This window comes from Aegilops tauschii, chromosome 6, assembly GCF_002575655.3.
Source record: "Aegilops tauschii subsp. strangulata cultivar AL8/78 chromosome 6, Aet v6.0, whole genome shotgun sequence".
In the NCBI taxonomy this organism is placed as follows: domain Eukaryota; kingdom Viridiplantae; phylum Streptophyta; class Magnoliopsida; order Poales; family Poaceae; genus Aegilops; species Aegilops tauschii.
The window spans coordinates 358,727,986-358,755,655 of record NC_053040.3 but is presented as its reverse complement, the minus strand read 5'-3'; the positions used below and the strand labels follow the sequence as shown (position 1 = coordinate 358,755,655).

Below are 27,670 nucleotides of genomic sequence, written 5' to 3'. Positions count from 1 at the left end.
CACATTTACTGGACGATGACTGGGAACGCCTTGTTCTGTACTGGTCTCGAACCAAGAATGTGGTAAGGTATATGGGCTCATTTTCTATTTTTAAGTATTATATTCTTGCGTCTTACTGTACTCTGTTCATGTAGAACAAGTGCCTAAACCTGAAGAACAACTGTTCTAATTTAAGATTCCATTGCTATCATAGTTCAAAAAAGCGCTAGGCATTAATTGTGCGTTTTGCCACCGCCTTGCGCTTTACTGACCAAAGCGCATGCTTATGCGCAGTTATGCACAGATTATGCGTAGTTATGCGCAATGCGTTTTGCCAACGCCTAGAGCCTAGGCGCGCTTAAGCGCTCGCTTAGGCGCGCCTTTTTTAACTATGATTGCTTTGCTCTTGTATCACTGTATTTACTCATACAAACTTATTTTTAAATTGAAGGATCCAATCAAAACTCCAATGGCACAGCAGGTATGTTCACGCATGTTTCTTTAACAGGTTTGCTCTTATCAATAGCTCTGTTGATTTCAATTTCAATTGTGTATACAGTTGACTTTCATATCATGCACATTACTAGCATCACAACAGAGCCAATAGTGTTGTTGTACATGTAGACCCGTGGTACCCATCTGAAATCTTGTTGTGCCGTGTAGTTTCCCACGCTTTGTATTCTTTCACTGCTACTTTGTCTTGAACTGATATGATTTGAACCGTGTCTCTATTTTGATTTGGCAAGACAATGCAGTGACCATAGGACATAGATATATGTTTGTTTAATGCTTTTATTATGTACTAGTACTTGGCAATAGAAGACTTGGTAGTTTAATCCTGTCCACCTTACTAATGAACTGGTTCACCGAAATGAGTTTCATATACTAGTACATGCTAAACTTGTTATGTGTCTGCTTGTTTCTTCTTTTAGAATGCTGACAGAATATTGGGGAAGAGTGCCTTATTAAGAAATGGTAAAGGAAGTAATGCAGATAAGGTTCAGGATAGTGACACATCCTTGTTGGTCTCCAACAAAGCTGATAAAACAGCTAAGGAAGACTATCTTGAAGACAGCGAGACAACCCCAAAGTCCTGTCTTGGTTTAGTGTTCGAGTTACTGGCCACTACCGCTTGCACAAGCTATTCAAACTCACTGTCTGAATCAGTTCGGTTTCTTGAGTCTCAACTACAAGCTGAAAGACATCGATCAGCTGTGTTGCGACAAGAAGCGGAAGGACTGCAGAAGTCCCTGGAGCATTCAGATGCATACTTTCAGGTGCAACAGCAAGCGTTGGAGGATTTTAGCGCCAAACAGGACAAAGATAATCAGCTTGCTAAGCTTATTGCCAGCATGGTGGATACCCAGGATAACGTTTCTTGAGCTCTTCTGAAGTTGTTTCAGTTATGCTCTTGTTTTGCTGCCGCGTTTATTTGCACTGGTGGCCAATTTTGACGGCCAGTGTATGTAATGTGCTGCTTTGTTCCCTCTATTTGCACTGGTGGCGAACTTTGATGCCCAGTGGATGTAATATGTGTAATAGAGGTAATAGGCTAGCGTTAATTGCTTGCTTATTTATTTCCTTATTGTCTTGTTTAGTTGTTTGCTTGTAGTCACTGCAGTTCTTTTTCTGTTTTTTTCTAGTGGCCACAATAGCCTATTTTTGGTAACTAGGCCAAAATAATCATGGCAACACACGGACTGTTGTAACCATTGGCCTCCTGCAGGCAGTATGATCCATGGGCCTTCGTCCGGCCGTAGGATCCATCGGCCTTCTATACGGGCCTTAGGGTCCATGGGCCTTCTACGGGCCGTAGGGTCCATGGGCCTTCTACGGGCCGTACGATCCATGGGCCTTCTATGGGCCGTACTATCCATGGGCCTCATACGGGCCATAGGATCCATGGGCCTTCTACGGGGCGTATCATCATTTCGCCAATCATGGGCCGTACTATTCGTGGACCATAACGGGCCGTTAATAGGCCGTATTTGATAACTCTATGAAAACAGCCCAGCGGGTTTTTTTGACATGAAAACGGCCCAACCTATTAACGGCCGTCAAACGGGCCGACTGTAACGACGGGCCGAATTTGGCCCACAAGCAGAAAATGACAGTAACGGGCCGTATCTAACCGAATGCTGCAAATGAGCCCAAGAATCAATGGGCCCTGAGAAGGCCGAAAGATAACTTGGGCTGGAAACAGCCCAATGGAATAACAGGCCGTTAATGGGTATAAAGTGATACACTGTTCATTACGGGCCAGTTTCACCACGGGTCGTTAATGGCCCAAGAGTTACAAAGGTCCTCATATGGGCCGAAAGAAGTCATGGGCCACACATGGGCCGGAAGTTAAAACGGGCTGAATCATATTGGACGGCCCAGATGACGCTACTGGGCCTAATTCGGATAGGGCGTAATGGGCCCTGGGTTAGCGGGCTGTAAATGGGCTATATGCGAACAAGCCGTTAACAGGCTTTCCGTGGGCCGGCCCGCCACCTTTTGACCAAGTCAAACGGGCCGGCCTTTTCACAGGAATGGGCCTCTATTGGGCTGTGCCACGTGTCATCGTATCATAGGCGCCTTCGGTCCAATGAGCGGATGACATCTGTCCCAACGGTGAGCCGACACGTGTTTCCTCCAGCCAATGATGATTTTACACGTGGAAAATCCCCATTGGTCGGGGCTGTTAACGGGTTATCAGATCCAAAACCCGACCCGATAGCTTAACAGCGTTCCGTTACGGTGGATGCCACGTGTCGGTCACCCTTGACGAAAGCACTTCCGTGACGCGCGATTTATCGTCATGGAAGTGGACACTTCCGTGATGATAATTTTGGTAATGTCATGGAACACTTCTACGACAGCACAGGTATGACTATCTTGATTCTGTCATAAAATCGTCATGGATGTACATGCATGACAAAAAACGCGACCTACTGTGACAAACACGTATCATCACGGAAGTGTATTTTTTTTGTAGTGTATCCTATCACAAAACTATCTGTTACCTATAATTTCAGTGCTTGCAGGGAATACCTTGCTGAAAACCGCCTATCATTTCCTTCTGCTCCTCGTTGGGTTCGACACTCTTACTCATCGAAAGGACTACGATAGATCCCCTATACTTGTGGGTCATCATGGCTCCGTCGATGACGAGGACGATCTGGGCCTCCGCATTGCGATTGTAACACCCCCAGTGTCATGATACAGTAATCCCCTGTTAATGGTGCCATGTCATCGTAATTACTATTGCTAATCTTACTTTGGTTCATACATGTATCAAATTCAACTTCCAAAACAAGTCAAATTCTTATTCCTTCAAACGGTATCATAAAAATGTTTGCTGAGTTGCAAGCATTCACTAACTAATTATCATGTAGAAATCAACATCATTTGACTCACTATTTAATCCCTAGGGAAATATAAAGTGGTCCAGCAGCATATTAGTTGACCTATTCAATTTCAAAAAATGCTTGAACAATTCCGTTGGCTCTAAAACTTTTTATGCAACACCACAATGTTGTTCTCGAATTGTGTGCCAAATTTCAAGTTTGACTAAATTCATTTTTTGTCACTCAAATAAATATGAACAGTGGCTGAATGCAATACATAAAAGAGAAAAGAAAAGGAGCAAGAAACTACTATGCACTTGGGCTCTATGGCTACAGGGAGGCCCAGCCCAACTCCCCCCATCTTATCTCCTTCCCCCTGTTCATCCATGGCGCCGTGGCCATTGCCCGCGCGTCCATGACCGGATCGGCCACGTGCCAGCCATCCCGACCCTCCCAGCGCTACTTGAGGCCGCACCCCTCTTGGTCAAACCCTAGCTCCCCCAGTTCCCCCCTCGTCTCGATCTCTCCTCCCTCGCTCAAGGCCGAACCACACGTCACCATGGATTCGTCGATCCCGCGGCCACCGTGCTCCCCGGCGATTGGGAGGAGGTCGAGGAGCTTCCTCGTCGCCCACTCCTTCGTCTACGCACCTTGAATCAAGGAGGACCACATCGTACGCACGGCATCGAGCCGGTTCCCCGCTGCGGCCGCCGCCTCCCGTCGACGAGCTCAACGCATCCGGCTACCCCCACGCTCGCTGACCTCGTCCACAAACACCGCAGTGAGCCTCTTCGCCGATTCCCCCCTTCCCATCCTTGATCTATCGTCGTAGACGTTGTAGGTCGCCATCACCGTCATGCCCGAACCCCCCCTGTGTATGCGTACATGCGTGTGTGTGGCTGCTATTCCTGCGATGTTGCTGCCGTTTGCTGCTGCGGCGTACGGCTGCTGCCCTCGCCCGCAAGCCCTCCTTTTGCGCCGTGAACCCCCGGCCCTGCCTGCTGTTGCTTACGGCGCCATCGCTGCTCCTTGCCGCTGCGCGCCGCTGCTACCTTGCACTGTTGCTGCCTCCGGCTACTACCGCGCTGCGTCGCCCCTGCCCGGCCGCCGAATGCCTCGCCGCTCCCGTCGTCGTGTGCTGCCGGCCGCAGTCGCCGCTACCGCAGCTCACCCGAGCTCCGGTGCCGCGCCCCTGGCCATGCGCCTGCCCGCGCCTGCTGCTGCCTAGTCGCCCATGGCCGCGCCGGCATCCCCTGCGCCACATGCTGCTTCCGTCGGTCGCGCGCCGGCCGCGCTGTGGCCCATGGCCGCAGCCACCCTCTACCGCCTCCGGCCGCCGCTCGCATGGCTCTGGCCGCCGGCGTTTCCGTGCGAGCGCACCTGCTCGACCGTGGCCTCGGCTGGCCTTGTGCCGCTGCCACATGGGCCCTGGCCCGAGTTTAATTAGGGAGGCCCTAATTAGTTTAGTCCACCCCCCCTTTAAGCATTTTATATTTAGTTAAGAATCTGTTAAATAAATATGAGTCTGTGACAACTCGGACCCACACACATTATTCACATTTGTCTAGTCAAAATATTGACCGGGTCAACCCAGTCAATGGCCCCACCAGTCATCCTCTGTAGCCACTTCTGGGTACACTTCTCTGTGTGCACTTAACATTTTCAGTTTATTTTCGAATTAGAATATAATTCCAGAAATTGCAGAATATTGTTTAAAACTTAGTAAATTCATAGAAAATAATCCGTAAGTCGGATGAAAAAGTTTTATACATGAAAGTTGCTCAGAAAAATCTAACGAGTCCGAATACGCGGTCCGTTCATCTGTCTCATGCCCCTAGCATGGTGAACATGGAACCTTCCCCTCTCTTTCATTTGTCTAGAAAATGCCTAACACCAGGAAAACCCCTCCGGATGTTTTCCCTCTCCGTCTTCAACGTGTAGTACCGCGTTAGTTCACCTCTAGCACCGCGTATTGCCATGTTATGCATTATGATGCTTTGTTTGCTTTGTATTTATTGTTTCTTGCCCCTCTTCTCTCCGGTAGACCCCGAGACCGATGCTACCCCTATGATCGACTACTTCGACGACGACACTTCTTCCTTTGCAGCAGAGCTTCCAGGCAAGCCCCCCTTTGATCATCCCGATATCGCCCATTCCATTCTCTCATGCTTGCATTAGATTTTGCTATTGTTATTGTTTGCTCCTATTCTGATGCATAGCCTGCTTTTGTAACCTGCTTATTGTTACCTTACCTGCTTATCCTAAACTGCTTAGTATAGGTTGGTTAGTGATCCATCAGTGACCCCCACCTTGTCCTTGTTGCCCCTGCTTCATCATCGAAGACCCGTTAAACAGGATTGAAGACCAGGCCCTGGCACCGCACATCACTTTCCCCTTAGTTGCTCGACACTACTGGGTTACTATCGAGTGCCGAGGGTGAGACCTCATCAGCACTTCTGATGTTAACCCTGTAGTGTAGCTATTCGGTCGTGGTCATCGAGGGTAATTTCCTCCTTAACCACTTCCGATACGACTCTGTCGTGCAACCCCTCAAGTGCGAACCTCGAGGGTGGATCCTCTTACGTTCACCTTGATGATTACATCGAGTGGAATTCACCGGGGATGATTCCTCGGGTTTTCACCTTGATGTTTGGACACACGGATACTTGGACTTTACAACTGTTACTTGGAGAGGCGGGTCGACCCTGAGGGGTACCCGCGAGTGATGTGGAGACGGGTTGACCTGGAGGGTGCCCGCGAGATAATTACGAGGCGTGGCTGGGCATTCCTAGCCCTTGCCGCAAGTCCTCGAGACGGGGCAATGGGGTCACATCTTTCATGAGTCTCTGCTTGTTATCGCGCGTTCCTAATCCACTACGATTTGGATATTTGATCCGAGGGGCCTCTGGCGTGATAGCACTAACCATCACGTGGGCATAGTATGGGCGTTATGCGTCGTATACATCAGCCGAAGCTTAATAGACATCAGAGACTGAGCGGCGCGCGTCGGGCTGGACTGCTTAAGCACCTACCTTTTGAAGGAGGTAGCTAGGTCTGCTCACCGGCCGCCCACGCAACGTGCAGGAGTTCCCGGGGCGATGGCACATGACCCCTGGGGGAATAGGTTTAGTCCGGCGTGCTTGACCTCTCTATTAAGCCTAGGTCGGGTTGCGGCGTATTGTTTGGCCGAGGCCGGGCATGACCCAGGAAAGTGTGTCCGGCTGGAGTTAAGCGAGCATGGTGGGTAAGTTGGGCAGGAAAGAAAACATCTATCGATAGCCTGTCCTACGGTAACGGACACTTGGAGTTGTATCCCGATCGATACAACTAGAACTGGATACTTGAGATGAGACTTGGATATGAGAAATGGATAGTATGGCTCTGGGATTGCTTTCTCGTAGGGAGTCGAGAAAGGATCTTTGGCCGAGGTTGATAACACTTCTACTACTTTACTTTATGCTACTCTACTCCCTCCTGTTGCTGCAAGATGGTGGTTTCCAAAAGATGCTAGTCTTTGATAGGCTAGGCTTTCCCCTTCTCTTCTGGCATTCTGCAGTCCAGTCCACAGATACAACCCTTTTCATTGATACCGATGCATATGTAGTTTAGATCCTTGCTTGCGAGTACTTTGGATGAGTACTCACGGTTGGTTTTCTCCCCCTTTCCCCCTTTCTTCTTCTTTCCGGTTGATGCAACCAGATGTCGGAGCCCAGGAGCCAGATGCCACCGCCGATGCCTACTACTACGTGGAGACCACCGACGACCAGGAGTAGTTAGGAGGCTCCCAGGGAGGAGGCCTTGCCTTTTCGATCGATGTCGCTTTTGTGCTAGCCTTTTTAAGGCAAACTTGTTTAACTCATGTCTGTACTCAGATAATGTTGCTTCCGCTGACTCTTGTGTATTTGAGCTTATGTATTCGAGCCCTCGAGGCCCCTGGCTTGTAATATAAAGCTTGTATTATTTCAATTTGTGTCTAGAGTTGTGTTGTGATATCTTCCCGTGAGTCCCTGATCTTGATCGTACACATTTGCATGTATGATTAGTGTACGATTGAATCGGGGGCGTCACAAGTTGGTATCAGAGCCGACTATCTGTAGGTAGCCCCCTTTCCAACTCCTTGGCCGAAGTTGAGTCTAGAAACCGAAAATTGTTTTACTAACTTGGCTATGTGGCTTATGGGCCCACGTCACCAATTGGGTGGTATTAGGATCTTTTATTCCTCGTCTGTACTCTGGGACTCTGATCTCTCTTCCATTCGGGTTAAACGATTTTGCTAACTCTAACATTAGGTTCTCGTAAATTCTTTTTCCCGGAGAGCCCCTCACTCCAGATGATTGCTTGGTGCACCAGAAGATTCTGAAGATACTCTCCGATGTTTTCCCGAGACCCTTGTACCCTTCGCCGTTGCGATCCCTACCACCGATAAATCCTTATGAGTAAGTACCTACATTGTCGATCATACCTTCATCCCCAGTTGCTCTTGTTATTACAAGATGCCCCGAATTACTCTCTGTTGTCCTGAGAATCCGTTGAGCCTACTGCCTTGCAGTTCTTTGCCACATGAATACCCCTATGGAGAATTACTCGCGCTTGCCGAGTATCCGTTCATCCACAGTTGTTCATGTGATTCACAAAATTCTTTGGAATGCTATTCGATATTTCGAAAATCCTCAGTAGCCTTTTACTCTTGCTCATCCTTACCTGCTTACATTATGGTTACTTCCATATGTCTACCAAAGTTCAATTGGCATCCATTGTCATCAAAATTTTGAGCATTTGATTCGATATGTTTGTGAATGCTCGCAATCATCAATCACAATTAGAATTCTTCCCTTCGGCTCAGACGTCACCCCGGACATGAGCTGGTGTTCGACAAATCAAACCTTGATTGATTGTCAATCTATGTCTATTCAACTTACTTATCTTTTTACCAGAGCGCCTGCTTCTGATCCTTCGATTTGGAATTCAAAATTCCTTTGCATTTGAGCTTCGAGTTAGTCAGTTGTTCCTGTAAACTGATCTCCTTGCATTCTTTATTCTTTTGATTGAGTACCAATGCTCACATCAGATCCCTTGTGGACCACCAGATCCTTTGTTGGATTTTATCCGACAACGTCCTTCATATTCAGTAACCTTGTAGCCTTTTCCTCGGATACATAATGCCTTTGGTAAATTGTATCCCCTGCTTTTGTCAACCATGCCCCGCTTCCGAGCTTGAGTTATTTATTCCTAAAAGTTTGGGGTATATGTTCCTAAGATACCCCTATGGGTTGACTCTATGTCTTACCTAAATCCATGTGAACTCGAAAGTTATGCGGGTTATACTCTACTGGCTTTTCATCAGGTAAAATTTCAACGCTACAACTTCTTCGAATGCGAGAAGTGAATGGAAAGTTGTGCATTAGAGAAGTGGGAGTCGACCTTGAACTTTGTGTTCATGCCCATGGATACGATGTGGAACTTATCATGTAAGCTTCTTGTAATAATAACTATTTCCTTGATATAATATCATCTGGTATCGATGAATTGATCCTTCGCAACCGTGGTTCCGACCATGAATGTTCTTCTTTGGTCCCATTTCTTGGACAAGTTAAATCACTTGTCTTCTGCAGGTCAATACGCCTGCCCAACCTCTATTATGATCTATCTTCGAGTATTACCCCTGGTATTTCGAGGATATCATGCCATTGCACTACATCTTATGAACTTTTTATGGAGTACTACCTTACCCTATCTTTGTCACTTCATGGGTTCTGGGTTGTCGTCAACCAAGAACACCGATTTGTGAACCGAATCAACACTGAGGTTCAGTACTCCCAGTACTTTGTTGTTGAGAAGTTTAATACTCCATCACGTCATTCCTAGCCTGATCGGCTATATTTTTATCGTGTCAACTTCTAACTGTGCTACCTGGTCCTTATGCCCGGAGCAACTTTCGACGATGAGCTGAGCTTACGTCGATCTTCCTCATCTTATCATTTTGCCTTGAACAACAAGCTTGATTTCGAGTTTGTGTCGTATCCGTGGTTCCAATAGCCTTTCGCTTCATCCTTCTTGTTGCTTGATGCCGTCGCTCCTCAATGGCATCTTCATAGAGCCTCTCGACAAATGTGTCATGATCAGCATCAACATTTTGACTTCTGTTGAGATGACAATTGAATTCATGGTGAGAAATACCACCCGTGACCTTCGATGATTTGAGTTATCATCGACAACCCCCTTGTCTTCTTTCCAACACATGTTTGATCATGTCTTGGTTAAACCTTGGACTCCTTGCTATTCCTGCAATTGTTCCTTGAGTATTTCTTGTGATCTTCAACTCCAACCCCTACTTGTAACACCATGTTAATGCTACCTCGAAGCATGACTGAGGTATTCCGAATATCAACAAGAACATTGGAAGCACATTGTCGAATGTTTCTTGATCTATTATCCAAACACCGTTGTATGGGTAATATCATGATTCTTCCCTCGCCCCCTTTATCTAAATGCTTTTGAACTTGCTGTCATATCATGTATATCCTGTTCCGCTTCCCCTTGGGAAGGATATACTCCCAATTCTTGTGCGTAAACACATTTTCCTTTCCAATGTTCTGATTAATCTAATGATCGCATTTTCTTTTCCATTGTTGTGTTTAACCTTTCTTGTGGTTTATGAGATCTAAGCAGTATTAGTTCCCTGCTTATGAAAACACCTCGGTGTACAATTTGTCAGTAAGACCTTGTTATTATTGTTGTTGACATTCCGGTAACCATCGATGGACGAGAACTTTGCCTATTGGTCCGCCTCGTTCAACGACCAGGAAAATGGTTCTCTTCGTCCCTCGCCCTTGGTACCAATGTTGTTGCCAACATAACTGACAGCCTATACTCTGACATGCCTTGTTATCATCACCCTTCCTACTTTTAACCCACATGGTGGGCTCATAACCCACAGTTCCACGAGATCGGAACCTGACTCCCTGTATATCCTTTTTCCGAAGTATCATTTGCTCTTGGCTTTGTGTGTTGCCACGAGCCACCGTCCGAGAGATGATCTATTCCCGATGCTCTGAACCCCCTTCTCACACTCTGTTCAGGTATCGATCGTTTGTACATTCGCTTGAAACTTCCTATTGTACCTTCATATTTTGCTCTCAATGTTTTCTTAAGTTTCAACTCGAGAGATACTTCTACCACATTCCCTGAATTGTTCACCAGATAATTAACCCTGTAAGGGCCAGTTCTCCCGAAGTTACTCTTTACTTCCCCACTTAAATCTCGGGACGAGATTTCTTGTAGTGGAGGAGATTTGTAACACCCCCAGTGTCATGCTACAGTAATCCCCTATTAATGGTGCCATGTCATCGCAATTACTGTTGCTAATCTTACTTTGGTTCAAACACGTATCAAATTCAACTTCCAAAACAAGTCAAATTATTATTCCTTCAAACGGTATCATAAAAATGTTTGCTGAGTTGCAAACATTCACTAACTAATTATCATGTAGAAATCAACATCATTTGGCTCACCATTTAATCCCTAGGGAAATATAAAGTGGTCTAGCAACATATTAGTTGACCTATTCAATTTCTAAAAATGCTTGAACAATTCCGTTGGCTCTAAAATTTTTTATGCAACACCACAGTGTTGTTCTCGATTGTGCGCCAAATTTCAAGTTTGACTAAATTCATTTTTTGTCACTCAAATAAATATGAACAGTGGCTGAATGAAATACATAAAAGAGAAAAGAAAAGGAGCAAGAAACTACTGTGCACTTGGGCTCTATGGCTACAGGGAGGCCCAGCCCAACTTCCCCATCTTATCTCCTTCCCCATGTTCATCCATGGCGCCGTGGCCGTTGCCCGCGCGTCCATGGCCGGATCAGCCACGTGCCGGCCATCCCGACCCTCCTAGAGCTACTTGAGGCCGCACCCCCCCCCCTCTTGGTAAAACCCTAGCTCCCCCAGTTCCCCCCTCGTCTCGATCTCTCCTCCCTCGCTCAAGGCCGAACCACACGTCACCATGGATCCGTTGATCCCGTGGCCACCGTGCTCCCTGGCGCTTGGGAGGATGTCGAGGAGCTTCCTCGTCGCCGACTCCTTCGTCTACGCACCTTGAATCAAGCAGGACCGCATCGTACGCTCGGCATCGAGCCGGTTCCCCACTGCGGCCGCCGCCTCCCGTCGACGAGCTCAACGCATCCGGCTACCCCCACGCTCCCTGACCTCGTCCACAAGCACCGCAGTGAGACTCTCCGCCGATTCCCCCCTTCCCGTCCTTGATCTATCGTCGTATACGTTGTAGGTCGCCATCACCGTCGTGCCCGAATCCCCTGTGTACGCGTACGTGCGTGTGTGTGGCTGCTATTCCTGCGCTGTTGCTGCCGTTTGCTGCTGCGGCGTACGGCTGCTGCCCTCGCCCGCAAGCCATCTTTCTGCGCCGTGAACCCCCAGCCCTGCCTGCCTGCTGTTGCTTACGGCACCACCACTGGTCCTTGCCACTGCGCGCCGCTGCTACCTTGCACTGTTGCCGCCTCCGGCTACTATCGCGCTGCGTCGCCCTGCCCGCGCTCGCGTCGCCTCACTCCCACGCCCGGCCGCCGAATGCCTCGCCGCTCCCGTTGTCGTGTGCTGCCGGCCGCAGCCGCCGCTACCGCAGCTCGCCTGAGCTCCGGCGCCGCGCCCCTGGCCATGCGCCTGCTGCTGCCTAATCGCCCATGGCCGCGCCGGCTTCCCCTGCGCCACACGCCGCTTCTGTCGGCCCGCGCGCCGGCCGCGCTGTGGCCCAAGGCCGCAGCCGCCCTCTGCCGCCTCCGGCCGCCGCTCGCATGGCTCTGGCCATCGGTGTTTCCGTCCGAGCGCACCTGCTCGACCGTGGCCTCGGCTGGCCTTGTGCCGCTGCCACATGGGCCCTGGCCCGAGTTTAATTAGGGAGGCCCTAATTAGTTTAGTCCACCCCCCCCTTTAAGCATTTTATATTTAGTTAAGAATCTGTTAAATAAATATGAGTCTGTGACAACTGGGACCCACACACACTATTCACATTTGTCTAGTCAAAATATTGACCGAGCCAACCCAGTCAATGGCCCCACCTGTCATCCTCTGTAGCCACTGCTGGGTACACTTCTCTGTGTGCACTTAGCATTTTCAGTTTATTTTCGAATTAGAATATAATTCCAGAAATTGCAGAATATTGCTTAAAACTTAGAAAATTCATAGAAAATAATCCGTAAGTCGGATGAAAAAGTTTTATACATGAAAGTTGCTCAGAGAAATCTAACGAGTCTGAATACGCGGTCTGTTCATCTATCTCATGCCCCTAGCATGGTGAACATGGAACTTTCCCCTCTCTTTCATCTGTCCGGAAAATGCCTAACACCAGGAAAACCCCTCCGGATGTTTTCCCTCTCGGTCTTCAACGTGTAGTACCGCGTTAGTTCACCTCTAGCACCGCGTATTGCCATGTTATGAATTATGATGCTTTGTTTGCTTTATATTTATTGTTTCTCGCCCCTCTTCTCTCCGGTAGACCCCGAGACCGATGTTACCCCTATGATCGACTACGTCGACGACAACACTTCTTCCTTTGCAGCAGAGCTTCCAGGAAAGCCCCCCCTTTGATCATCCCGATATCACCCATTCCATTCTCTCATGCTTGCATTAGATTTTGCTATTGTTATTGTTTGCTCCTATTCTGATGCATAGCCTGCTTTTGTAACCTGCTTATTGTTACCTTACCTGCTTATCCTAAACTTCTTAGTATAGGTTGGTTAGTGATCCATCAGCGACCCCCACCTTGTCCTTGTTGCCCCTGCTTCATCATCGAAGAACCGTTCAACGGGATCGAAGAACAGGCCCCGGCACCGCACATCACTTTCCCCTTAGTTGCTCGACACTACTGGGTTACTATCGAGTGCCGAGGGTGAGACCTCATCAGCACTTCTGATGTTAACCATGTAGTGTAGCTATTCGGTCGTGATCATCGAGGGTGATTTCCTCCTTAACCACTTCCGATACGACTCTGTCGTGCAACCCCTCAAGAGTGAACCTCGAGGGTGGATCCTCTTACGTTCACCTTGATGATTACATCGAGTGGAATTCACTGGGGGTGATTCCTCGGGTTTTCCCCTTGATGTTTGGACACACGGATACTTGGACTTTACAACTGTTACTTGGAGAGGCGGGTCGACCCTGAGGGTACCCGCGAGTGATGTGGAGACGAGTTGACCTGGAGGGTGCCCGCGAGATAATTACGAGGCGTGCCCGGGCATTCCTAGCCCTTGCCGCAAGTCCTCGAGACGGGGCAACGGGGTCACATCTTTCGTGAGTCTCTGCTTGTTACCGCGCGTTCCTAATCCACTACGATTTGGATATTTGATCCGAGGGGCCTCTGGCCTGATAGCACTAACCATCACGTGGGCATAGTATGGGCGTTCTGCGTCGTATACATCAACCGAAGCTTAATAGACGTCAGCGACTGAGCGGCACGCGCCGGGTTGGACTGCGTGAGCACCTGCCTTTTTGAAGGAGGTAGCTAGGTCTGCTCACCGGCCGCCCACGCAACATGCAGGAGTTCCCGGGGCGATGGCCCATGACCCCTGGGGGCATAGGTTTAGTCCGGCGTGCTTGACCTCTCTATTAAGCCTAGGTCGGGTTGCGGCGTATTGTTTGGCCGAGGCCGGGCATGACCCAGGAAAGTGTGTTTGGCCGGAGTTAGTCGAGCGTGATGGGTAAGTTGGTGCACCCCTGCAGGGAAGAAAACATCTATCGATAGCCTGTCCTACGGTAACGGACACTTGGAGTTGTATCCTGATCGATACAACTAGAACTGGATACTTGAGATGAGACTTGGATATGAGAAATGGATAGTATGGCTCTGGGATTGCTTTCTCGTAGGGAGTCGAGAAAGGATCTCTGGCCGAGGTTGATAACACTTCTACTACTTTATTTTATGCTACTCTACTCCCTCTTGTTGCTGCAAGATGGTGGTTTCCAGAAGATGCTAGTCTTCGATAGGCTAGGCTTTCCCCTTCTCTTCTGGCATTCTGCAGTCCAGTCCACAGATACAACCCTTTTCATTGATACCGATGCATATGTAGTGTAGATCCTTACTTGCGAGTACTTTGGATGAGTACTCACGGTTGCTTTGCTCCCCCTTTTCCCCCTTTCTTCTTCTTTCCGGTTGATGCAACCAGATATCGGAGCCCAGGAGCCAGATGCCACCGCCGATGCCTACTACTACATGGAGACCGCTGACGACCAGGAGTAGCTAGGAGGCTCCCAGGCAGGAGGCCTTGCCTTTTCGATCGATGTTGCTTTTGTGCTAGCCTTCTTAAGGCAAACTTGTTTAACTCGTGTCTGTACTCAGATAATGTTGCTTCCGCTGACTCTTGTGTATTCGAGCTTATGTATTCAAGCCCTCGAGGCCCCTGGCTTGTAATATAAAGCTTGTATTATTTCAATTTGTGTCTAGAGTTGTGTTGTGGTATCTTCCCGTGAGTCCCTGATCTTGATCGTACACATTTGCATGTATGATTAGTGTACGATTGAATCGGGGGCGTCACGGCGATTGAGCAGTCGCGGGTGGACCCGGGGGACAGTTTCGAATCAGGTTCGTCTCCGCTCGCCCGCCGGCACAGCGCCGACGCTGAAGCTAGCCCCTCCCGACCCACTCGCAACTCCTCGCGGGCTGCTCAATCCGCGCCGCCCCTCCGTTGTCCACATCCCCCGCCGGCCGCTGCTCTGCAAGGTCAGCGGTGGGTTCTAGTGCCCCCTCCGCTGGCGCCATGGACGTGCACGCCGAAATTGGAAGCGCATGTCGCCTGCCGTGAGAGGCAGTGGTCAAGGGAAAGGGAGGTGGTTGAGCAATCCGTTCGCAGTCGCTGCAGGTTGCCGGTGCTGCCCGATGAGGAGGAGCAGCTCCTGGCGTGGGTCTACCGCGGTCACTTACGACGGCGGAGACGGACACTCGCCGATCCTAAAGGAAGAATGCGAAGGTGCTCCGACTAGCCACTGAGCAGTCCAAGCGCGAGGTGGTGGAGGCAGCGGCGAGGGTGGCCAAGCTCAAGCAGGACCGGGTTGTCCGACGTTTGAAGGGCTGCACCGTCATCTCTTCTTCCGACGATGAAAGCGACAACGACCCGCCTCCTGCCGCGGACGCCTACAACAGCACCGACGATCGGAAGGGCAAAGGGCCGGCGAGGAAGTAGTGAAGCTCTGCCATCTCCGCCTTTAATTTGAAGTTTTTAGTAATCTAGTTTAAACTTGTCCGTCATTTATGTGGATTATCTGAATTTTGGCGATCTTTTGTAATCTTTTGGTGATCGAAATGTGTATTTCTATGTCCGATTCTATGTCTGTTTGATTGCCTACATGATTTTATTCACATTGCATGCTTTAGTATGGATTTAGGGTACCGGATATGAGATATGCGGATGTGGACGATGAGATTTGAGGAGTGCCCGGTCAATGCCCGCGGACGCACCCGGACGCGTGCACAGGTGTTTGAGGGGCCGAATTTGATGACTACGTCTTTAGATGCTCAGAGAAAACACAAAAAACCAAGTACGTAGTACAACACAACGCATGGATCAACCAAAAGAGAGGCTGAGGAGGCAACATCATCGTTCGCCTGCTGAGCACTATTTGGAACGAGGCGACTGACAGCATATTCAGATTGCAGATGACCCTTACCTTTTATCAAGTTTCTTTGTGGATCATATATCCCTAAAAAAACGAATGTATGGAGTATTTAATTATCAGTAATCCGGCCATGATGACCTTAAAAAAACCATGTACTCCCTCTGTAAAGAAATATAAGAGCGATTAGATTACTACTCTAGTGATCTAAAACGCTCTTATATTTCTTTACAGAGGCAGTATAAAGCTTCGCGGTCAATCAAGCTCGCACATCTTTGCAGAGGGAACCCCTCAGCCATTACGAGTGAACATAAATTGATATCCTCAAAGAACAGAAGGACGAAACTGAAATTCACCACACATTTGGTCATTCTTTAATGAACTGTCAAATCGAGTGTACTGATGGGCTTAGACGGGCAAAACATATTGCCGATTTTTTTGATAAAGAAAAACATATTGCCGATATATCAGTGAAGGCTTACACTGGCTCCTTCACCATCCAATTTTACAAGTACAACAAGGATAACAGGTGACAAGAACTATGTAGTGAAACAACAGTAGATCCTTGCAAGAGCGGTCTAATGTGCTCAGAGGGTGCCAAAATCAGGTTGGCCGCTCACCATCTGATGCAACAGGCTTCTGTGATGGAGTACTCTGATCAACGTCCATAGGCGCGCTTGCTCTGGGAGGCGATGGCGGCTGCACCTCGAAGTCCGGATAAGCAGCTTTGTACCTTGCCCTCAGCCCTTCATCCACAAGCCTTGTTCCGCTTACCTGGTTGCCAAGAGAGAGCCATCTAAACAGAAAAAAATAATACAAAAAGGTAAGTACATGGATAGTATCTGGTATGCAGAAGAAATATAAGAGGGGAGAGATGCACACCCAGCTTGCGTGTTATGCATTCTAGCAAACAGTTCGAGTTTCCTTGTCCTTGGGCTTATCCGCTCTAGCATGGCGTACATCTGTACAGCAAAACAGACTTGAAGCAGTGTTTTTGAAACAAAAACCAGCAGAAGAAATTTAAGAAAATACAAGCTGTGTGGTTTGTATTAGATGTCAAGTTAGTGCATGCATGTTTTACCATATGGGATCAAAAGCTGTATATGGATCTCTAGGTAGAAACAACAACAATCTGGCAAAGCTATTGCAAGTCATCTAACTACACAGAAACAAGTAAAGAGGCATCACTTGTTCTGAAGCAGCTAGTATGAACCATTGAAGCCGATGTATTACCTCGTCAGGTTTTCTGCTTGTTTCACGCACTTCAGCAACAATAACATCAGTGTCTATATTCCTGTTCACTAGGGGACTCCCTTTAATTCCAACAAGACAATGTTCTTTACTGTGGTTCAACCAATGGCCAGTGCGGCCAGTTCGAATAATGCGTTGAAGTTGATTGGTCTTCACCCAAATAATTTCCTCAACACGCTTGTAACCCCAGAGCTCCAAACTGAAGAATAAAAAGGAGGTACACTGAATCAGTGAAAACAGTTATTTTCCAAAAACAAATGTTTAACAGAAAATAAGTAAATAACATTGCACCCTGCATGGTGGACATTAAGAGTAAAATATATAACGCATATTATCAAATTTAGCAACTATCATCTGTTGAGTTACAGATATGAAGGGTGTTCAAAAGCTACCCCATGGAAATAGATTTCATTGGAGTGAAAAACATTCTCAGAGAGATGTTACAAGTATGAAGCATGAAGAAAATCCAGCCAAATGGCAATATATTTCACTCCCCTAGCAATTTTTCTGAAGAAAAATTAAAGGTTCGGAAACTTACCACTCCCGGCCAAGTTCCATCGCACGGCCGGTGACCCATAAGAAAATTAAACCATCCGTTTGTAAAGCAGGCACATTAAGAGTCCTCATTTCATCGTCAGCCATTGTGCCATATGGGAGTTCCATATGAATATCCCACGGGGGATCAGCCATAATTACCCCAAATTGGCCTAAGATGTCCATTCTGAAGTTCCGAATGTCACAGTTTATCCATTGTGACTCTCCAAGCTCTATTTCTGAACAATATTCAGCTCTATGGGGCTTTATTTGCCTAGGGGGAGCAAGGGTGCCAGCCATCATTGGAGCTATATCTGGTGTTTGATCAAGCTCATAGTGGACATACTTGCAAGTCTACAATCATAGAATGGGTGTAAGATAAAAACAGGTGCACAGGAAGAGATTAACATAAAGGGTTTATGCCTCTATGGCCAACCTTAGTGTGGCGGCAGGTGTCCAGAAAAGAGCAATCTCCTAGATTTGTATCAGTATGTGGAGCAATAATACGGCGAAAGTGAACCTGCTCCAAATGAAAGAAAAAGTTGGACACTAATTATCATTAATAGCTAAAAATTATCTACTGAAATCAGTACAGTTTTCAAGCATAGTATTAAGAAAATTTATTGCCATCTCTCAACTGAATAAACATTTAACAACTATATTATTTTTCAGTTCAAACACATATATTAATTCAAATTGCTTCTCCAAATCATTATCCAGAAACTGAAGAAAGAATACCCTTGAGTCCTGATATGGATTTGGAGCAATGAATGGCAACCACGATTATACCCGCACCAGTTCAGCTTCAATTTAATGAACCAGAGGAAAGCTAAAAAGGGTAATTTTCACATAACATGTTCCATATAATTCTATCTTAGAGGAAGGACAATTGTGCCTTAGTACTTTATGTACTAGACAAACTGCAACCTGAGAAATTTAAAGAAGTGATTACATTAACTATACCAGATAGATATTTGCTAAAAAGAAGCAGTCTGAAGGCCAGTTACCCACCATGTTGGTTGAGACAAATAGACAATAAAAACAAATGTAGGGAAGTATGCATTGAGTAGGCAAAATGAGTGTAATAACATTGACCTTAGCACAGGAAACAAAGGAACCAGATTGGCGTCTGCAATCTTCTTTAGTTAAATTGGTGCAATACTCCTTCAGCTGGGAACCACCCTTTGTTTTGAACTGCCAGATACAAAACCAAGGTCAGCAAAAACTAAAAATTGATGATAACCAAACAGCGGAAGATAACAACCAGGCCGAATGATTCACTCTGAATCATAGAACAACTTAACGTTACAATATGTGGAAGTAACTGTTATTGGTTTTGCAAAGTTGACAACAGGAAGATCATGCTGGAAGTTTGTACCATAAAAAATGTAAACAATGTTGCTTTCTTCCACATTTATTCAGTACATAAACTAAAGCAATTTATGATAAATTATTTAGTGCAGTAGACCATACAGTGGCTAATCAAACCAGTTCATTTACCACTACAAGACTAACAGCAGTGGTGGAGGGCCTTAGAGCATACTTACTAATTCCATTCCGGTCACCTTTCCAGATGGTGTTTAAACAGAACGTTTTGGCACCGGGGCATTCCCGTGTACCATTCCAGCCTTCTATAATTACAATGTTCAATTGTTTTATATGCATATATACATTCAAAGGCGCATACAAAAAAGCCAAAAAATAAAAGAGAAATGGACGAAAGAGGCTAGTTGCGGCCAGGCCTAGCATCGTATTGCTTCCAGCCAGAGCAAGCCGACCCATACTTGCGAGAATTAGATGTATTATAGATTCAATGTTTGGAAAAAAAACATCTGCCCACCATTATTGACACATCATGAAGGTAGCTAAGAGAACCACGCTGAGCTGATACAGCAGAGCACAAATTGTTGTTTGTCCACCGATACCAGTATGAACTGCATGGTATTTTTTACCAGAACACTCTGCTTCAGCAGGAATGGCCGGTACCCGGATAATAGCTTCTGCGTACCATTTTGGTTTTGAGAATGGAATGATAGTTTAATTCCAGCCAGAACAGAACGAAATTAACCCTCCCCCCTCCCACACATTTCCATTACCAGTGTCTACTTATTACCAAGCCAACATGTTTGTGCTGTGCCTATTGTCTTAGCTCACCGAAGTCTCAATTCTCTACTAACTGACTTTAACTGTATTCCCTAATCCCCAACAATACATGAAAACCCTTTTTAGGACTTCTTCCTCCTCATCTTTGTAGCACTCCCATTCTTTTAAATGGCCCGGTACAATATTTTGTGAATGGTTTACATATGTATAGCCATTCTCTTATGATTTTGTGCTCATTCTACCAAGACTTCTCTATAGGTTTAGTACTTGCATAGTTTGCTTAGACACTGGCCAACATTCCAACAATATAACAAGACACTTAATCGTCTCAAACTACACAGAACAATGGCACTGCCAACTAACACCTCTTTTGCCGTCGGAGGGTGAATAGTAACAAACCTTTGCTGCAACAGCCGTCTCCTTTGCCGTTGGCCGGTGAATGAGATCCAGCAGCTCCTCCCCAGTTTTTGTGTTCTGCTTCTCCTTGTATGTCTTCTTACTCAGCAGCACCTCAAGGTCCTTCAGGTCCTCCTCCTCGGTCCTCTGGTTCTGCTGGGTAGGACTAGGCCCCGGACTTGGAGCCATGAACGGGCGCTGAAGCGGCATCAACCCTGGCACCATCCTCTGCATCCCCGCCATTGTCATGCCCCTGGGCCGTGGGAACATCGGTGGCATCGAGTGTGCCCACATATCCGGCTGTTGCTGCTGATGTGGTGGTGGTGGTCTTGGTATGATTGCAGTGTTAGCGTCGGTCTCGGACGAGGTCGCCTGTGGTATGGGTGGAGGTTGGGGTGACAACAATGTGGCGGATTCTGGTAGCTCTTTGAGGAGCTTGCTACGGTCGATGGCCCAGACCATCATCATCTGCTTGCCTCCAATCATGGCCTCCTCGATCTGCACGCCGCCGCTGTCCTCAGCTATGCGTCGGAGGGCGAGAGCTACAGCGGCGGGCACGGAGCCGCCGAGCTCCGTCGCTAGGTCGGCAAGAGCCGCCCGCTCCGCATCGCTGGCTGAGGAGGATTCAGCCTGTAGACGGCGTGCGAGCACGGCGGCGTCGATCTCGGCGAAGGGGATAAGCTCGAGGAGGAATACGGCCACCATGGTGCGTACCGCGTCGAGACCGCCGGGGGCAGCGCCTCCCACGGCGGCGGAGGCCGGGGAGGACCCCGGAGAGGTCTTGCGGCGGGTGGAGCGGGTCGGGTCGGGGACGGCGCGGCGGTGGTGGGGCTTCAGGCTGGGGTTCTGGGGGTCGCCGGCGTTGGGATTTGGGGTAGGGGTGAAGGAGCGGTCGTTGAAGGCGGCGATGAGGCGGAGGGAACGGTCGAGGGAGGGGACCAGGTCCGGGACGAGGTGCTGGAGGGAGCCGACGAGGCCTAGCTGCGCCTCGCGGCGGAAGGAGATGGCCTCCTCCATGCTCCGGCACTGCTCGCGCATGGTCGAGAGGTCGTCGCCGCCGGCGGCGGCGACGTCGGCCTTGGTCTCCATTGTTTTGCTGGTCGAGAAAGGGGTTCGAGGTTTTGGATCGACCTCGCTGCGAACTTGTTGTACTTGTGATTGTGGGCTGGTCACGTGGACACGAAGCCCAGTACTGTTTTGGCGAGTCTCAAAGAAAAAAAAAAACTTCCGGTGGAAAGGGGCAGTGCTAGGCGCCGGTGGATCGGCGCCAGCCCTGACGGTCACGTCCCCTGCCATTCGATTAGTGGTTTCCTAGCCGTCAGATCAGGCTCGCGCTATCTTCCACTGGCGTCGTTGCTTTTGCCCCCAAAATGACACCAGCGTGTACCGGAGAGAGTGGCAACGAGCCTCGCCGACCCCCGGTATGGACGAGCGAGGCGACCGGCGGCACCCCCCCCCCCCCCCGGCGCACCCCCACCTCTCACTGTTATAGCATGAGGCCTCACCGACAACCTCGTAGATGCATCGGCTCACCATCACCGCCCCTCGCTGCCCCATCGTCGTAGTCTCACGGCAACATCGACGCAACTTCGTTGTCCTCACTCTCAGGCAGTCGTTGAAATATTCTCAGATTATTGGCTCATTTATGTACTTAGCCAGTGCTACAAGACCTGACATCTCTTTTGCTGTTAGCAACTGAGTCGGTTTGTCTCAAAACCAGGAGATGTGCATTGGAAAGCTCTAGAGAGTTTTGCGTTATTTGAAAGGCACGGCGAATTATGGAACTCACTACACTGGGCAACCAAAAGTGCTTGAAGGGCATAGTGACTCAAACTAGTTCTCAGATGCTGATGAGATAAAGGCCACGAGCGGATATGTATTCACTCATGGAGGTGGTGCTGTTTTCTTGAAAGTCTTGCAAGCAGACCATCTTGATGAGGTCAACAATGGAAGCAAAACTCACAACACTAGATACAGCTACGGTCGAAGCAGATTGGTTTCGTCGGCTCTTGAATGACTTGTCGGTTGTTGAGAAACCTGTACCGGGTATCCTTATGAACTGCGACAATCAAACTGTGATCACGAAAGTGACCAGGTCAAAGGATAACATGAAATCATCAAGACACATTCAGAGAAGGTTAAAGTCTGTCAGAGAAATGAGAAACTCCGGGGTTATTGCATTGGATTATATCCAAACATCTAAAAATCTCACAGATCCTTTTACTAAGGGTCTATCACGCAATGTGATAGATAATGCATCGAGGGAAATGGGTATGAGACCCACAATATGAGTTGTTCACAGTGGTAACTTGGTCTATGTGATCGGAGATCCCGTGAATTAGATGTGGAAGACAAGCTGTTGGTCAACTGAGAGGAGAGTATCCTTACTGTTAACAATACCACTCCATGAAGATGCAATACTCTCTTAAATCTGCATGCCAGGTTGATGTATATCTTAATGTGTTCTAAGTGGCTCATTTAAGCAGAGATGTTGTCCTGCAGAACATCTTTTGAAGAACACACATATATGAGTCTGATTGTCAAACGTCGCAATCTATAAGAGTATGGTTCTCTCTAGTAAACTCATGAAAGGTCATGGAGTATGATGCATAAGCTCCACCCGCGGGGAAGATCCACGGTAGCCTAGTATCGGTCAAGGCTTTGTGCGAAGCTAGTTTCGCAGAAAACTTGCAGTTCAAGGCCCAGTCCACTGTTCAAGTTGCGTACTAGTGTAGCATAGAGTTCTAGGTGAAAGTTTAACTTAACAATCTCCACTGCAATGCCGGTATATAAAACAGCGTTCTCGAACCAAAGGCAAATTTTGTGTGCCTCTCGGATTTGGTGGGGGGTTGCTGGAATTTTACCTATTTTATGGGTCAGCCCAATAACAATTTCAGAAATTCCTAATAAATTCTAGAGGCTCACTTAGCCCATTCGTGCAAGGCAAGGGGCATTACTAAAGTTTAGTCCCACATTGTTAGTTTAGAGGGAGTTGGACCTCTTTATAAGGAAGGTTCTTCCCCCACATGTATGAGCATGAGAACAAGAGGGACATCCACGCACGCTCCTCCTTCGCCGCCTGCCTCGCCGCGCCGCGCCGCGGGAATGAGCCGAGCCGATGTCTAAATTTTTGCCACGCACGACGGGTCTATGAAAGGTCACGCGGGAGCTGAACCATTTTTCTGTAGTGGACACTGAATCCGAACGGCGCGCCTCTTTGGCTAAAGTCTGTTCGCTTCATCTCCTGTCGGTGGCTTCTCGCCTCCTGTCGGGGAACGTAGTAATTTCAAAAAAATTCCTACGCGCAGGCAAGATCATGGTGATGCATAACAACGAGAGGACAGAGTGTAGTCCACGTACCCTCGTAGACCGTAAGCGGAAGCATTTATCAACGCGGTTGATGTAGTCGTACACCTTCATAATCCGTCCCGATCAAGTACCGGACGTACGGCACCTCCGCGTTCAGCACATGTTCAACTCGATGACGTCCTCGCCTTCTTGATCCAGCAAGAGGGGCAAAGTAGTAGATGAGTTCCGGCAGCACGATGATATGTCTCCGTCGTATCTATAATTTTTGATTGTTCCATGCCAATATTATTCAACTTTCATATACTTTTGTCAACTTTTTATATTATATTTGGGACTAACATATTGATCCAGTGCCCAGTGCCAGTTCCTGTTTATTGCATGTTTTATGTTTCGCAGAGACCTAATATCAAACGGAGTCCAAACGGGATAAAAACGGACGGAGAATTATTTTTGGAATATTTATGATTTTTGGGAAGTAAAATCAACGCGAGACGGTGCCCGAGGGGGCCACGAGGCAGGGGGCGCGCCTTGGACCCTCCTGGGCACCCCGTAAGGCGGTTGACCCTCTTCTTTTGCCGCATGAAAGCTAATTTTATGAGAAAAATCTGGGCGAAAGATTCAACCCAATCGGAGTTACGGATCTCCGGATATAAAAGAAACGGTGCCAGGGCAGAAAATCAGAACGCAGAAACAGAGAGAGACAGAGAGACAGATCCAATCTCGGAGGGTCTCTCGCCCCTCCCACGCCATGGAGACCATGTACCAGAGGGGAAACCCTTCTCCCATCTAGGTAGAAGGTCAAGGAAGAAGAAGAGGGAGGGGGCTCTCTCCCCCTCGCTTCCGGTGGCGCCGGAACGCCGCCGGGGGCCATCATCATCACCGCGATCTTCACCAACACCTACGCCATCTTCACCAACATCTCCATCACCTTCCCCCCTCTATCTACATCGGTTCACTCTCCCGCAACCCGATGTACCCTCTACTTGAACATGGTGCTTTATGCTTCATATTATTATCCAATGATGTGTTGCCATCCTATGATGTCTGAGTAGATTTTTGTTGTTCTATCGGTGGTTGATGAATTGCTAAGATTGATTTAATTTGCTTGTGGTTATGTTGTTGTCCTTTGGTTCCCATCATATGAGCGCGCGCGTGGATCACACCATAGGGTTAGTTGTATGTTGATAGGACTATGTATTGGAGGGCAAGAGTGACAGAAGTTTCAACCTAGCATAGAAATTGATGCATACGTGATTGAAGGGGGACCAATATATTTTAATGCTATGGTTGGGTTTTACCTTAATGAACGTTAGTAGTTGTGGATGCTTGCTAATAGTTCCAATCATAAGTGCATAGAATTCCAAGTAAGGGATGACATGCTAGCAGTGGCCTTTCCCATATAATACTTGCTATCGGTCTAGTAAAGTAGTCAATTGCTTAGGGTCAATTTCGCAACTCCTACCACCCCCTTTCCACACTCGCTATATTTACTTTATTGTGTCTTTACATAAACAGCCCCTACTTTTTATTTACGTGCTCTTTATTATCTTGCAAACCTATCCAAAAACACCTACAAAGTACTTCTAGTTTCATACTCGTTCTAGGTAAAGCAAATGTTAAGCGTGCGTAGAGTTGTATCGGAGGTCGATAGAACTTGAGGGAATATTTGTTCTACCTTTAGCTCCACGTTGGGTTCGACACTCTTACTTATCGAAAGAGGCTACAATTGATCCCCTATACTTGTGGCTTATCAAGACCTTTTTCTGGCGCCGTTGCCGGGGAGTCATAGCGTGGGGTGAATATTCTCGTGTGTGCTTGTTTGCTTTATCACTAAGTAGTTTTTTTTGCTGTTCTAAGTTGTTTTCTAACTTTAGTTATGGGTAGGAAACGCAAAATACCAAAAAAAATAGTTGTACCTACTACACCAATGGTTGAAGAACCACTCAAAATCTATCACACTCCTGAAGCTTTTTATTTGGATCATCTTCGATCCCTATGTGCTCGTGCTGAAACCCCAACTAGCTTAGTTGAGGGCAAATCTTTAGATGAGCATGCTTGTTATGTGCGACACCGCATATCTCAAAAAGGGAAACTTTTACTGGATCAAATTCATCGTTTGCAATGTTATGCTTGGAATTTATGTGAAATATATGATTTTACTTGTTGTTCTGAAAACCATAAGAAACACCTTCCCTGCCAATGTGAGTTTAGCGATAATGGAATCGTATCTTCATATGCTAAGGGTGTTTATAATTACTATGATGTTCAACAAATTGAAGAATTTGTTGCTTTTAAGGGTGCTTATGAAATTGCTTCTTTGATTGAAAAGTATGATGCTACTCTTTACAAATCTGAAAACTTTGCCATACTTAAATTTTGTTATGATAATTATGCTTCTAATGCCTATGTTAAACCATATATAGAGGACTCCTCTGCTGTCCAAGAAGAGACTAATATTTTGCAGGAGTCTATGGAACAAGAAATTGATGAAACTGTGAGCTCATTGGATGAAAAAGATGATGAGGAGAGCGAAGAACAAAAGGAGGAAGAGCGGATTAGCTACCCGTGTCCACCTTATAATGAGAGTAACTCTTCAACTCATACATTATTTAATTTCCCTTCGTGCTTACCGAAGGATGATTGCTATGATGATTGTTATGATCCCGTTGATTCTCTTGAAATATTCCTTTCTGATGATGCTTGCTATGCTTGTGGCCAAGATGCCAATATGAATTATGCTTATGGAGATGAACTTGCTATAGTTCCCTATGTTAAACATGAAATTGTTGCTATTGCACCCATGCATGATAGTCCTATTATCTTTTTGAATTCTCCCGATTACACTATATCGGAGAAGTTTGTGCTTATTAAGGATTATATTGATGGGTTGCCTTTTACTACTACACATGATGATTTTGATGAGTATAATATGCATGTGCTTGCTGCTCCTACTTGCAATTATTATGAGAGAGGAACTATATCTCCACCTTCCTATGTTTCCAACATGATAAAATTGCAAGAAACTGTTTATACTATGCATTGGCCTTTACTAGGTGTGCATGAATTGTTCTTTTTATGACATGCCGATGCATAGGAAGAGAGTTAGACTTCGTCATTGCTTGATACATGTTGCTTTGTGCTCACTACTAAATGCCAAATCATTGCTAATTAAAATTGGCTTTGATATACCTTGGGATCCGGGTGGATCCATTACTTGAGCACTATATGCCTAGCTTAATGGCTTTAAAGAAAGCGCTGCCAGGGAGACAACCCGGAAGTTTTAGAGAGTCATTTATTTCTGTTGAGTGCTTTTATATAGCTTAAAAACAAAAAAATAAAGAGGGGAACCCAAAACTTTTCAAAAAGAAAAGTGAAAGTGAGATAGACAAGCATTGTGAAAGTGGGGGACGTCCTTGAACTTTGTTCATGCCCATGGAAACTTTGTGAATCTTAATTACAGAAACTTTTCAACAAAAATAATTATCCCCTTGTACAATTCCATTGTATTATAAAAATAATGTGCCAAGGTTTGCCTTTAGGATGTTTACAATGCTTGTTGGTCTGTGCGGTGCAGGACAGAAACTTTGGCTGTAGTGCGCGATTTTTAATTTTTTTACTGGAATGTCAAACGGTTCTGATTCTCTTTGCACTATCTTTCTATACAAATTGTTTATTTTTTCTAATTTTGGCAGAATTTTTAAAGTTCCATAAGTATGGTTAATGTTCAGATTATTACAGATTGTTCTGTTTTAGACATATTCTGTTTTTGATGCATAGTTTGCTTGTTTTGATGAAACTATCAATTCCTATCAGTGGATTAAACCATGGAAAAGTTATATTACAGTAGCTAAAATGCAAAAACAAAATATGAATTGGTTTGCAACAGTACTTAGAGTAGTGACTTGCTTTATTATACTAACGGATCTTACCGAGTTTGCTATTGAAGTTTTGTGTGGATGAAGTGTTCGATGATCGAGAAGGTCTCGATGTGAGGAGAAGAAGGAGAGGCAAGAGATCAAGCTTGGGGATGCCCAAGGCACCCCAAGTAAATATTCAAGGAGACTCAAGCGTCTAAACTTGGGGATGCCCCGGAAGGCATCCCCTCTTTCTTCAACAAATATCGGTATGTTTTCGGATTCGTTTCGT

At 46.8% G+C, this 27,670-nt stretch overlaps 1 protein-coding gene across 1 annotated transcript; it reads right to left on the bottom strand.

Moving 5' to 3' along the window:
- Nucleotides 1-16,273: 16,273 nt before the first annotated feature.
- Nucleotides 16,274-21,398, bottom strand: LOC109748756 (probable N(6)-adenosine-methyltransferase MT-A70-like). Its single transcript, XM_020307779.4, has 7 exons — nucleotides 20,219-21,398; nucleotides 18,812-18,910; nucleotides 18,153-18,236; nucleotides 17,721-18,070; nucleotides 17,165-17,381; nucleotides 16,814-16,893; nucleotides 16,274-16,727 (listed from the first exon to the last, which is right to left on the bottom strand). Exons 1-7 carry the CDS (start codon nucleotides 21,302-21,304, stop codon nucleotides 16,535-16,537), a joined length of 2,109 nt encoding a protein of 702 aa, XP_020163368.1. The 5' UTR covers nucleotides 21,305-21,398; the 3' UTR covers nucleotides 16,274-16,534.
- Between the last annotated feature and the right edge of the window lie 6,272 nt (nucleotides 21,399-27,670).